Here is a 13,799-nt window from a genome sequence, read left to right on the forward strand (position 1 = left end):
TGTTCTGACAACCAACGATTATCTCCAAAAGATGTCCTTGAACTGAGTCTACTACATGTAAGTCTCTGCTGAGCAGTGAAGTCTGTTAGCCATAAATCCCTATGGATGGCAGCAGCTCTGAACTTACTCGCTTGTGCAGACGTTCTGCTTCCTCTTGATACGCAGCTAGTTGCTGTTTCCATTGTTTCACATTGGCAGTGGACTCCAACAGGGCTGCAGTGAGTTTGGCATTATTTCCTTTGAGGGTAGCCAGTTCAGCCTCCCAATGTTTGCTGATTGCTGAACTAAAATAAAAGAAAATGCTATCAATTACATTGAATATTGTTACTTTCAAGGGACAGCAGGACTCAGTTCTATTAGTTTTATAGTTCATGGATGCTTCAAAGATAATCCAAAAAGTATAAAAACAACCTTTTCAATGAAATGTTCCTAGTGAAGAAAACCTAGCAAGTGAAGAAAGCTTAATGTGAGCTAGTTCCCACTTTCATTACGACAGGTAACAGATATCTACAGGAGAGTTTCTACTCATTCTCTTTTCAGGAATAAACACTATATCTATCTATATAGGTATATATAGATATACCTATCAGCAAAACCTAATAATCTACCGTATATTTGAGGGAGATATCATTAAAAATTTTATTTCATAAAAACACAGTTTTGACATACAATATTAGTTTCTGGTGTATAACATAGTGATTTGATGATTATATATATCACAAAATATTCACCATGGTAAATACAGTTACTGTGTGTCACTATACAAAGCTATTATTACATTATTTACTATATTTCCTAATCTGTACTTTTCATCCCTGTTATTTACTTTATAACTACAAGTTTGTACCTCTTAATCCCCTTGATCACCTACTTCCCCTCACTCCCCTTTTCTCTGGCAGCCACCAGTTTGTTGTCTGTACTTATGAGTCTATTTTTGTTTGTTTTTTGATTTCTTAAATTAAGTTTATTTATTTTGAGAGAGTGGGAGAGCATGAATGGGGTAGGGGTGGAAAGAGGGGAGAATGAATCCGAAGCTCTGCACTGACAGTGCAGAGTGGGGCTGGAACTCATGAAATGTGAGATCATGACCTGAGCAGAAACAAAGAGTCGGATGCTTAACTGAGCCACCCGGGCGTCCCAAGTTTTTTTGTTTTTTAAATTCCACATATAAGTTAAATTATATGGTATTCTTTCTCTGGCTTATTTTATAGCAAAATACTTTCTAGGTCCAAACATGTTGTGGCAAGTGGCAAGATTTCATTCTTTTTTATGGTAAGTAAGATTCCATTTTGTATATATATATACACCGTATTTTCTTCATCCATTATCCATTCATCTGTTGGTGGACCTTGGGGTGTTCCATATCTAGGCTATTGTAAATAATGTGCAATAAACATAAGGGTGCATATATCTTTTAGAATTAGAATTTTCTTTGGGTAAAGACCCAGAAGGATCATATGGTATCTCCATTTTTAATTTTTAAGGAGCCTCCATACTGTCTTTTTAAAATACACTGTATTTTAAAATACACTGTATTTTTTTAAGTGCATCAAAGCCTGAAGCACAATTTCATTCCTTTCTGAAACATATGAGGATGATTCAATGTCAATAAGGTATGGGACATGTAATGTAGTATTTCCTCTGAAATTATTATTGATTTATTTCATGCTATTCATAATTTTGAAATGCCCAAAATACAAAAAATTTGTTGCAATAAATTTATTTCAGATATGATGATAGGCTACACCCCAGAAACTGGTCTTAATGACTTAATTTGATAGAATTCCAGTGTTACACATAGAACAAAAAAACCTAAAAGCAATCACCTATTTCCTCATTTATTGTTTTACTTGATAAGTTATCCAAAGTTAATTGCTTCAACCAAGACAATTTTTCTACTACAAAAACAATTCTATTACTCGGGAAGATTCTTCTTTTGATAATTCCTTTGTTAACTGTCCAATGAAGAAAGAATTGCCTCATTTGAAAGAAAAAGGTGTTTTTTTCTTATCAGTGAACAATTTACTTTTTTTAGTGAAATTCTACAGACCTCATCCCATTAATTAACTAGTGATGATAACAGCTTTCCCTAATCTGCATTTTGGTTTTTGGTAAATTATCTGCATTACAAAGCAAATGCTTTGATGGACTGGTATTTTTAATAATAATTAAAAAAAATTTAAATGTCTTATTATTTATTTTTGAGAGTAAGAGAGACACAGCACGAGAGGGGAAGGGGCAGAGAGAGAGAGGGAGACAAGGAATCTGAAGCAGGCTCCAGGCTCTGAGCTGTCAGCACAGAGCCCAATGCGGGGCTTGAACTCACAAACTGCATGATCATGCAGTGAACTGAAAGTTGGATGCTTAACCAACTGAGCCACCCAGGCGCCCCCTTAATAATAATTTTAATATGTATTATATAAAAGAAATCATAGCATCTATCATCAAGAATTTCTAAAGCTCATCACCAGTAATAAAATGTATCAGCATCATGAACCCTCTCATATGATGCATAGGGAAAGATACAAGATAATTTCTGCGGTGTTCTTGTCAAAAATGCATAACCTTATTCTAATCATGAGCAAACATCATAAATCCAAACTGAGGGGCTGTCTACAAAATAACTGGTTGCCATTCTTCAAAAGTATCAAAAGACTGAGAAAAAGAATGGTGGAGATTAAGAAGAAGTAATTAAACACAAAGTGTGATCACGGATAGGTTCCTAGAACAGAAAAGGACAATTGCGAAAAGAGGTCTGCTGTTTAGTTGGTAGTACCGTGTCTATATTAATTTGGTAATTATTACGGTTGTGTAAGATGCTACCATTAAGAGAAGTTGGGTGAGGGGTACATGGAGATTCTCCACATAGTTTTTCTAAGTTTTCTGTAAGTCTAAAATTAGTTTCAAATAAAAAGTTTTTAAAATTTTCTAAAGTTTACTGAAATTTCCTCAAAACATGAATGAATAAAAATCAAACAATAAGCTAAGCTATTAATTTAACAGCCCACTTGTAGCCTTGAAAAGAAAACTCTTTTCTATTCGGCCTTTTGTGAAATGATGTTCCAAATTCAGGTTTTCTGAGTAAAGCATGCACCTGTTCTCACTTAATTACAGATTTTTTCAAAACCACCTACCATTTTTTCCCTATAAAGTTTTATTTAAACAGACCTTTTAATCTGCTAACTAAAATCTTATATGCAAATGTAAAACTCCTGGGGCATCTTTTGTTATATTTGGTCTTTTGTCTGCAGCCCCAGAAATCACTTTAGAGCCATAAAAGTGAAATGGATGTCTTGTTATTCACAACAAGCCCCTTTCAACCACAATTAAGTTTATGTTAATGAGGTGACTTTTAGAAACCTCCTAAAGATGTGAAGGCTGGTGGCAGGAAGAACCCACCTTGATTACAGGGTTAAAACTTTCACTCCCACCCTCTGACCTCCAGGGAGAGAGAGAGGGGCTGAAAATGAAACAGTCACCAATGGCCAAAGAGTTTATCAATCATGTCTATGGAATGAAGCCTCCATAAAAACCCAGAAGAGCTACCATGTTGGTAACCCAGAAAGCATTCAAGTGCTAGGCCCCAAACTCCACAGGGGAAAAAGCTCCAGTTGTTAGGATCTTGCTGTATGTATTATTTCATCTGGCTGTTCATTCATATCCTTTAATATCCTTTGTAATAAACTGGTAATCGAGTAAGCAAAGCCAGTTTCTGAGTTCTGTGAACTACTCTAGCAAATTAACTGAACTAGGTAGGGGGTTGTAGCTATCTCTAATTTATAGCCAGTGAATCAAAAACACAGGTAACAACCTGGACTTGCAACCTGGCATCTGAAGAAGAAGCAGTCTTATGGGACTGAGCCCTTGATATGTGGGATCTGATGCTCCCTCCAGGCAGTCTAAGAATTGAGTTAAAATTGTGGGACACTCAGAGTTAATTGCTTGGTGGTACCAATCTATTTCCTGGATCGAAGCCATGGGTTATAGCTCCTGTTCTAGTCAGCTGGCTTTTCTGTGACAGTTTCTTCCTCCCAATTAGACTTTAATTTTCCTCTCTATGAATTTTTGCCCAAAACTTTCCATATTCAGCATCAATCTATAAGAATGCATTCTTCTCTTTCAGGGATTCAGGTCTTCTCCAACAAGTATTTTCTAGCTACACCACCGAACCTTCCAGTTCCCAGCACAGCTCGGTGCTTGTGTTTAGGTAAACACATTGACTATCTAAATGAAAAAGTAAAGGTATGAACTTATGAGCTAAGTACAAAACCCACCTAGGATTAAGTTGGTGAATATAATGAATAGTAAATGTTACAACAATTAAATCATAATTAAGTTTTCAATACTAAGAAAATTCTTAAATATAATTATTTTGAATCTCACATTAGGGACGGGATTTCACGCTAGCTTTAATTAGTAGAACCTACAGTTTCTTGATTCCTGTTTTAAATCAATTGATCAAGCATACAAAATATAGGAGATTTTATGTATAAAATTCAGATCTGGGACTTGGAGTATTTACAAAGGACCTGTTCAGGAAAAGGTTAGTATTCCTGACCAAATGCCTTGTTTTGTGTAATCTAGAAATTAAAAAAAAAAATTTATTTATTTTTGACAGAGAGAGAGAGAATGGGCCCGTGTGCAAGTGCACAGGGGAGGGGCACAAAGAGGGAGACACAGAATCCAAAGAAGGCTCCAGGGTCTGAGCTGTTAGCACAGAGCCCACCGTGGGGCCCGAGCCCACCAACTGTGAGATCATGACCTGAGCTGAAGTTGGTCGCTCAACTGACTGAGCCACCCAGGCACCCCTGTAATCTAGAAATTAGTATCAATTGACCAATCAAAATTGGCCAAGCTGAACACAGAAAAAAATAAACAAAAAAACCCACCAGAGTATCTAAGACATGGGGACAATATCAAACTTTCTAACAAATGTGTAACTGGCATCCCAGAAAGAAAAGAGAAGAAAGCAGAAAAAATATGTGAAGAGACGAAGGCTGACAATTTTCAAAAAACCATAAAGGGCATTTAACTACAAACCCAAAAAACTCAAAAACACATATATACAGAACAAAGGTAACAATTATAGTAGTTTCTCATCACAAACTAAGCAGTCCATAAGAGAACAGTGTGATAGTGCCAAAAGAAAACAATTGTCAATCCAGAATTCTACACACAGGGATGATACTTTTCTAAATGAAGGTGAAATAACAAAAGCTAAAGGAATTCCTTACCAGCAGATAACATACTACAGGAATTATAAAGGAAGTTTTTTAGACAGGAACTTGGATCCTCACAAAAAAATGAAAATATCTGGACATGATTAAAATGAAGATTATTATAGAGGCATCTGGTGGCTTAGTCAGTTAAGCATCTGACTTCGGCTCAGGTCATGATCTCAGAGTTCGTGAGTTCAAACCGTACATCAGGCTCTGTGCTGACAGCTTGGAGCCTGGAGCCTGCTTTGGATTCTATATCTTTCTCTGGCCCCCGCCCCCTCTCTCTCTCTCTCTTCCCCTCTGCTTGCTCACATTTGGTCTCTCTCTCAAAAATAAATATTAAAAAATATTAAAAAATTAAACGAAGATTATATAAAAAATCCCAAGGCAATTCAAAGGAGAATCAATAGCCTTTTAAACAAATAGTGCCAAAACAGCTAGATAACCACACACACACACACACACACACACACACACACACACACACACACAGAAGAAAATCTTGAGTCCTATCCTATATAAAAATGAACTGAAAATATAAAATTGTTATAAAATATAAACCTTCAAGAAGAGACCACAAAAGAAGAAATCCTTGTCAACATGGGTTAGGCAAAAGTTTCTTAGATAGAGCACCAAAAGTGTGATCCATTAAAAATTGATAAAAGGTATTTCATAACAATTACAAACTTCTCTTTGAAAGACCCAATTTTTAAAAAAAAAATGAAGAGACTCTGGGATGCAAGGAAAGTTTAACATACAAAAATCAATGTAATATACCACATTAATAGAATAAAAAAAACACATGATCATCTCAAATGATGTAGAAAAACCATTTGACAAAATTCAATACCCTTTTATTATAAAAATAGCCAATAAATGAGGAATAGAAGGAAACTACCCAATATAATAAAAGCCATGTAGGAAAATCACACAGCTAACATCAGAGTCAAAAGTGAAAGCTGAAACCTTTTCCTCTGAGATCAGAAACCAGACAAGGATGCTCACTTTCACCACTCTAAATTCAACATGGTACTGGAAGTCCTAGCTAGCACAAGGAGGCACAAAAATGAATGACGTGTCTAAATTGGAAAGAAAGAAGTAGAATTATCTGTTTGCGGGAGACATAATTTCTATGTTGAAAACCCTAAAGATTTCACAAACAGGCTGTTAATAATGAGTTCAGCAAAGTTGCATCGATACACAAAACCAGATGTGATTCTAATACACAACAAATAATCAGAAAAGGAAATTAATAAAACAATTCCATTTATAATAGCATCCAATAGAATAAAATGCTTATAAAATACTTAGTAATGAACTTAAACAAGGGGATAAAAAACTTGTACACTTAAAACTATAAAAAGTCACTGGAAGTGGGGCGCCTGGGTGGTTCAGTTGGTTAAGTGTCCGACTTTGGCTCAGGTCACAACCTTGCGGTCCAAGAGTTCAAGCCCCGTGTCGGGCTCTGTGGTGACAGCTCAGAGCCTGGAGCCTGCTTCAGATTCTGTGCCTCCCTCTCTTTGCCCCTACCCCACTTGTACTCTGTGTGTGTGTCTCTCTCCCTCTAAAATAAATAAATATTAAAAAACAATTTTTTTTTTTAAAAAGGTCACTGAAAGAAATCAAAGAAGACACAAATGAACAGGAAAACATTCCATGTACATAGACTGGAAGACTTAATACTGTGAAGATGTCCATACTACTCCAAGTGATCTACAGATTCAACGTAATCCCATCAAAATCCCAACAATGTAATTTGAGAAATAGAAAAATTCATCCTAAAATTCATATGGCATTTCAGAGGACTCCAAATTGCAAAACAATCTTAAAAAAAAAAAAAAAAAGAACACAGTTGGAGCTCACATTTCCTGATTTCAAAACTTATACAAAACTACAATAATCAAAACAGTGTGTACTGACGTAAAGACAGACATATAAACCAATGGAATAGAACACAGAGGCCAGAAATAAAGCCTCACATATATGGTCAATTGGGTTTCACATATATGATTGCCATGATCATTCAATGTGGAAAGGATGGTCTTTCCAACAAATGATACTGGGAAAACTGAATACCCACATGCAAAAGCAGCTAGGTCTCTGTCTTATGCCGTATATGAAACTTAACTAAAAATGGATGAGTGACCTAAGTGTAAGAGTTAAACTATAAATCTCTTAAAAAGAAAACATAGGGGAAAAGCTCCAGGACAAAGGACTTGCAATGATTTCTTGGATATAACATAAAAAGCACAGGCAATTAAAAAAAGATAAATTCGGACCATGGCAAAATTTAAAACTTTTGTGCATCAGGAACACCTGGGTGGCTCAGTTGGTTGGGGGTTCGACTTCGGCTCAGATCATGATCTCATGATTCGTGAATTCGAATCCCACATTGGGTTCTCTGCTGTCAGCACAGAGCCAGCTTCAGATCCCCTGTCCCCCCTCTCTCTCTCTGCTCCTCCCCCACTTTCTCCCTCTCTCTCTCTCAAAAATAAACATTAAAAAAACAAACCAAAAAAACCTTTTGGGCATCAAGATACAATTAGCAGAATGAAAAGACAACCTACATAATAGGAAAAAATATTTCCAAATCACAGAGTTAATATGTAGAATATATAAAGAACTTGTACAATTCAACAACAAAATCCAAATAATCTGATTAGAAAATGGGCAAAGGACTTGAAGAGATGTTTCTCCAAAGATATCCAAGTGGCCAATAAGAGCTTGAAAAGATGCTCAACATCACTAGTCATTAGAGAAACGCACATCAAAACCATGATGAGACATCATTTCATATCCATTAGGATGACTACTTCAAAAAAAACAAAAAAACAAACGTTGGTGAGGATTCAGAGAAATTGGAACCCTTGTACACTGTTGGTGAGAATATAAAATGGTGCAGCTGCTGTGAAAAACAGTATGGCAGTTCCTCAAAAAATTAGGGATGTAATTACCATGTGATCTAGTAATTCTACTTCTCAGCATATATTTAAAAGATATTTGCAAAACAATGCTCACAGTAGCATTATTCACAACAGTCAAAGATAGAAGCAACCCAAGTGTCCAGTGGCAGATGGATAAACAAAATGTGATATACATGCAATGGAGTATTATTAAGCCTTAAAACAGAAAAACATTGTGGCACATGCTACAACATGGATGAACCTTGAGGATATTATGCTAAGTGAACTAAGCCAGTCACAAAAAGACAAATATTATACACTTCCACTTAAAAAGTTACCTAGAGTAGTCAAATTCAGAGACAGAAAGTAGAAGGGTGGTTGCCAGGTGCTGGAGGGAAGAAAGGAATGGATAGTTGCTGTTTAATTGGTACAGAGCTTTAGTTTTGCAAGATGAAAAAAAAAAAATCTATAGATTGATTCTGCAACAATGTGAATATACTTTACACTATTGAACTGTACACATAAAAATGGTTATGACGATAAATTTTATGCTATATATATTTTACCATAATTTTTTAAAAGGGAAAAAAGGCAACATATTGTATGATTTCCATTTATATGACATTAGGGAAAAGACACTCTAGGGACAGAAAAGAGATCCTTGGTTGCCAGTGGCTGGGGGGCACGGATAGAAGTTGACTATACCAAAGAGGAGGAGAGAAATCTGGGGGTTATAGAACTTGACTTTGTGTTGGTGCCTACACAACTATACAAATGTGTCAGAAGTGATTAAAATTGCAGAGCAGAAAGGGTAAATTTTACTATATATAAATTATACTTCCATTAAAAAATTATCACATTACCAAAAGAAAAGTAAAAAGCTTTCTAAGCACTCTTAAATACACTTTCTGTGACTGTAGGATTACAAACAGTAAGAGCTGGAAGGGTCTGAAACTGGTAGAATGTTCTCTAAGCAGCTCCAATCATGTCTGTATTTGTTGGCATGGGAAGAGACTGGGTGGGCAGGAAACACATAATAAAAGAATCAAAAATAAAAAGGAAGGAGGTGAGTGGGCATCTGTAGATGGTGATAAGAAGTAGATAGGAGAAGTAGGATTATAGAGACAGGGATATACATAGGAAAGGAATAGGACATAGATGAGGCATAATAAACACTGGTGTTGGGCAGTAAGACACCGAAACAAAGCCTTTGGATCAGGATAGAAAAAGGTGAAGGTACTAAGTTTCAATATGCTATAAAACTTTTCTACTTCATTTCCCTAAATATGTCTTGTGCCTCTAGTATATTAAGTAGTGAGATCTGGCCACAGATAAGCTGTCCAATGGACTCCCATTTACCTTTTTCTTCTTTGCAGAGCCCCAAAGTTCTGCTGATTTTGTTTAAATAACAAGGTAAACGTTGAAGAAAATGGTCATACCAAATACACTGAACCATATTGCACGAGAATACATTAAACCATAACAATATGAGACCCAATAATCTTTAAGTGACTACTAGAGGAGAGAGCAGTTCAGTATACTTTCTGCATTGTCTTACACTTGATTCCAAAGTAAGTATGTGTTTTTAAGTCTATTTTGCAATATCAACCAAAATTTTAACTTTGTTGGTAAATCTGAATCTTTCCAAACATTCTTGCTTTTGCTTCCTCCATTTTATGAGCCACTTCTTCAGTAATCTATCTTTCTAGAGCACAGCGTGAAACACAATTTAGGAAATATGTTTTTCATTTTTGTCCATCTGCCCTGTTTTCTCTTTATAGCTTTTTCATATATTCCCTTCACCATCTAGTATATTAGAACACCCTATACAATTTCAACTTGTGTAATAAATTCTAAAAAGTATCCTGAAAGAAGTCCTACATATGAGCTATCTCAGGTACCTCAGAAGTGCTCAGCCATCATGTATAATTTTAAATACTTCGCATACTTTTCAAATTTTGAAAAAATAACGTTTATTTGCTTAGAACTTTAAGCCAGCCCACTCCTCCCCTATTAGACGGATTTAGTAGTAACCCATTAGACAGATTTAGCAGTAATGAATACCTTGGGATTAATGCTGATAGCAAAACTTAAAGCTTAGCATCTTACATTTTAGGAATACTTATTTAAAAAAATGTTAGGGCTCTAGCTTTGGCTGCTAATTTGGTCCTTTTTTACAGGTACAGTTTTGACAGTTCCACATTAAGTAAATTGTTCACAAAGAAACCACTAAATTGTTTAGCTGGAAACACCAGTGAGTCAGAAGAGATATTGAAATACCACTATGATCTCATGTCTGTTTGCTGGAATAAGGGCAAAATAATTCTTTATTCCTGTGACTGGTAAGAATTCCCTTCAAAAAGGACCAGCCGGTTTCCTGTTGGCTTCAGATCTACAAGTCAGATGAAGGAGTTCAAAACACACCCAAGACATCATTTAAATAGCTCTTTAAACTGTAATTTTACAAGTTTCCTTGAACTAAAGTCAAATTCTACAAAAAGTAGTAAACTTCATTAAAATTAGTTATGTAAAGTCTAGAAGAAAAAGTACTATCTAATTAATAGACTATTTAACAAATAAGAGTCTAATGCATGAGCAATGCACTTATTTAATCTATGAAGTAAATCCTGTATGTGAATGGTCAGTTATAGAATTTAAGAAAGATGCTTCTCCCCCATGCCTCCAGGGTCCAGATTCACCATCAGTCTCTAGAATGGTAGCCTTATGCATATACTTCTTAAGCATGCTAATTATGTAGAAATATAAATAATATCCAGATAAGCTTTTTTTTTTAATGTGTACTTATTTATTTTGAGAGACAGAGAGCTGGGGAGGGGGAGAGGGACAGAGAGAGAGAGAGATAGAGAGAGAGAGAGAGATAAAGAGAGAGAGAGAGATCAAGAGAGAGAGAGAGAGAGAGAGAGAAGGAGAGAGAGAGATAAAGAGAGAGATAAGAGAGAGAGAGAGAGATAAAGAGAGAGAGAGAGAGAGATAAAAGAGAGAGAGAGAGAGAAAATCCCAAGCAGGCTCCAGGCTGTCAGCCCTAAGCCCAACACAGGGCTTAATCTCATGAACCATGAGATTATGACCTGAGCTGAAATCAAGAGTCAGATGCTTAAGTGACTGAGCCACCAGGTCGCCCCCAGATAAATTTTTAGAATGGGATTTAAAAATAGGTTGCAATAGGTAAATCTGGACACAATTGTCAGTAACGATATTGAGGTTACTCCCTCACTATGAAAGTAACAGAGTGACTCAAGCACCCCCAATACTGCCCTAAGGACAGCCTGTTGGTTTGTCTCCTTACTCTTCCTGCACACCCGTGTGCTCAGAAACAAACAACCTGGACTTCAATGTACATGTGTGCCACTTTCATGAACTAGGTGCTCTCATGCTGGCCTATTGCCCCAAGCAAGTTCCACTTAGAAACGAATGCTTTAGGGCTGCTTGGGTGGCTCAGTAGGTTAAGCATCTGACTTCGACTCAGATCATGATCTCACTGCACGTGGGTTTGATCCCCCCATCAGCTCTGTGCTGACAGCTCAGAAGCCTGGAGCTTGCTTCAGATTCTGTGTCTCCCTCTCTCTCTGCCCTTCCCCGGCTCATGCTCTGTTTCTCTTTCAAAAATAAGTAAACATAAAAAAAAAAAAAAAAAATTAAAAAAAAAAGAAACTAATGCTTTCTTCAACAGTTTGGGGTCTAAATTTGTGTTTCTTAATACAATTTAAGTTACCCTGTTACAGAAAGAAAGTATCCCTTTGAAGAAAAGAGAGTAACTCTGCATTGTTTACAAACATTATTTATTATGAAAAAGACTTCTATGAGTAAGGATTTCAGATTCTGCCAGGCAAATAATCTAGTAAATTAAAGTATTATTCTACTAGATATACCTGCAAACCTCAATGTGCCTGAATGCTTACCAAGGTGTCTCTCAAAGCTTACTGTAATTGGTTTCCTTGTCCTTGGGGTCCTCTTATCAGATGTTCCCATTGTTCTGTTCCTTATCCATCTATTGGCACCTGCTTCTAAATGGGGCCTCTTCTGACCCTTGTTGTCAATTTAATGCCTTGATAATCCCCCAAATCTTACTTTCTAGCTCAGATTCCTTCGTAACTTACAATCCATCATCTTTTTAAAAAAAATTTTTAATGTTCTATTTATTTTTGAGAGAGAGAGTGCAAGAAGGGAAGGGGCAGAGAGAAAGGGGGACAGAGATCTGAAGCGAGCCCTGCCATGAGCAGCTAGCCTGATGTGGGGCTCAAACCCACAAACCACGAGATCATGACTTGAGCTGAAGTTGGATGCTCAACCAACTGAGCCCTCCAGGTGCCCCACAATCCATTATCTTTGCACATACCCTACCACATCTGGATAACATACAAAATAGAAACGGATGGCTACTGGTAGAGATGAAGATATGTTTGCTGATAAAATTTTATAAACAGTCTCATTGGCTCTGTCGCAGGCATCTGACTCTTGATATCAGCTCAGGTTATGGTCTCACAGTTCATGAGTTCAAGCCTCATGCTGGGCTCTGCACTGACAGCACGGAGCCCGCTTGGAGTTCTCTCCCTCCCCTGCTCTCTCTAGATAAATATTTATCCCTCAAGATAAATAAACATTTAAAAAATAAATAAATAAACTCCTAAAAAGAGTCCCTGTACTGAACTGGAAATCACATTCCAGAAAACATAGTGTTTAGAACTGAAATGGATTATGTATTAGAGTTTTTAATGAATAGTGGATTAGAAGAAACTCTCAGAGGTTAGAATGACATAATTTTTAAAGAAACACTCTATCTCTAACATTACTGATAGCCCAAAAGGGGTTGAAAAATGTGGACATATAGTCAGAAAGTGAACCAGAAGAGCTGGACTTTGAGTATGATGAAAGCGTAGGAACATCTTAAGCCATTTATTCTACATATTAATTACCTAAGTATAAAAATGTTATAGATGTGGTGACATCTGTGTCTAAAGAGATGTCTGAAAGAACTGTTATATTCAGTTTAATCTACAATGTTTTTTCTTGGTAGTATATAAAATAATGATGTGTCTTATCATCAAAGGCATCTGAAACTAGGTAAAATACAGAAGTTTACTTAGCTCTGGTAAAGAAAATGAAACATCGTAGACTTTTCTGAGCAAGTTATAAAATTAATCTGAAACAAATTACTTTAAAATATATAACCCATGACTTTATCAGTCTTTAAATAGAAATAGAGAATTTTGTTAAATGTATACATTAAACAAGAACCAGTGTGATAGAGTGGTTAAAAATACAGGCTCGGGTGCACCTAAAACTAATAAAATGTTATACATCAATTTTATCTCAAAAAAAAAAAAAAAAAAAAAAAAAAGGGAAAGGAAAAAAAAGCACCAGCTGAGGAGTTGACTTCGTTGCAACTGTGGCTCCAGCCACAGTTATGGGACTTTTGGTACATTATCTAACTTCATTAGGCCTTGGGTTCCTCATCTGTAAATTTATGGCTAATACTAACTATGCTTACTGGGTGATTTTGAGAACAAACAGCCCACATAAAAGTACCCTTGAAGAAAGCACATGAAAGACACTCAAATATTAGTACCTTCTGTATATGCACATGCAATAAGGAATCTTGAAAGAATCTTCAGTAAGCTATGAAAAAGCTAAAAGATTTAATATTAAACATTTTAAG

At 36.1% G+C, this 13,799-nt stretch overlaps 1 protein-coding gene across 9 annotated transcripts in view; it reads right to left on the bottom strand.

Moving 5' to 3' along the window:
* Window positions 1-13,799, bottom strand: part of HOMER1 (homer scaffold protein 1) — a 149,715-nt gene that overhangs the window by 29,305 nt on the left and 106,611 nt on the right. For all 9 annotated transcript variants that reach the window (XR_007150337.1, XR_007150335.1, XR_007150333.1 and 6 more), the window contains exon 6: window positions 128-284. Coding sequence is in view for 5 of the 9 variants with exons in the window: in XM_047849832.1 (XP_047705788.1) it covers window positions 128-284 (157 nt within the window). In the remaining 4 variants the exon portion in view is untranslated. The remainder of the gene's footprint in view (window positions 1-127; window positions 285-13,799) is intronic.

Source organism: Prionailurus viverrinus, chromosome A1, assembly GCF_022837055.1.
Source record: "Prionailurus viverrinus isolate Anna chromosome A1, UM_Priviv_1.0, whole genome shotgun sequence".
NCBI lineage: Eukaryota > Metazoa > Chordata > Mammalia > Carnivora > Felidae > Prionailurus > Prionailurus viverrinus.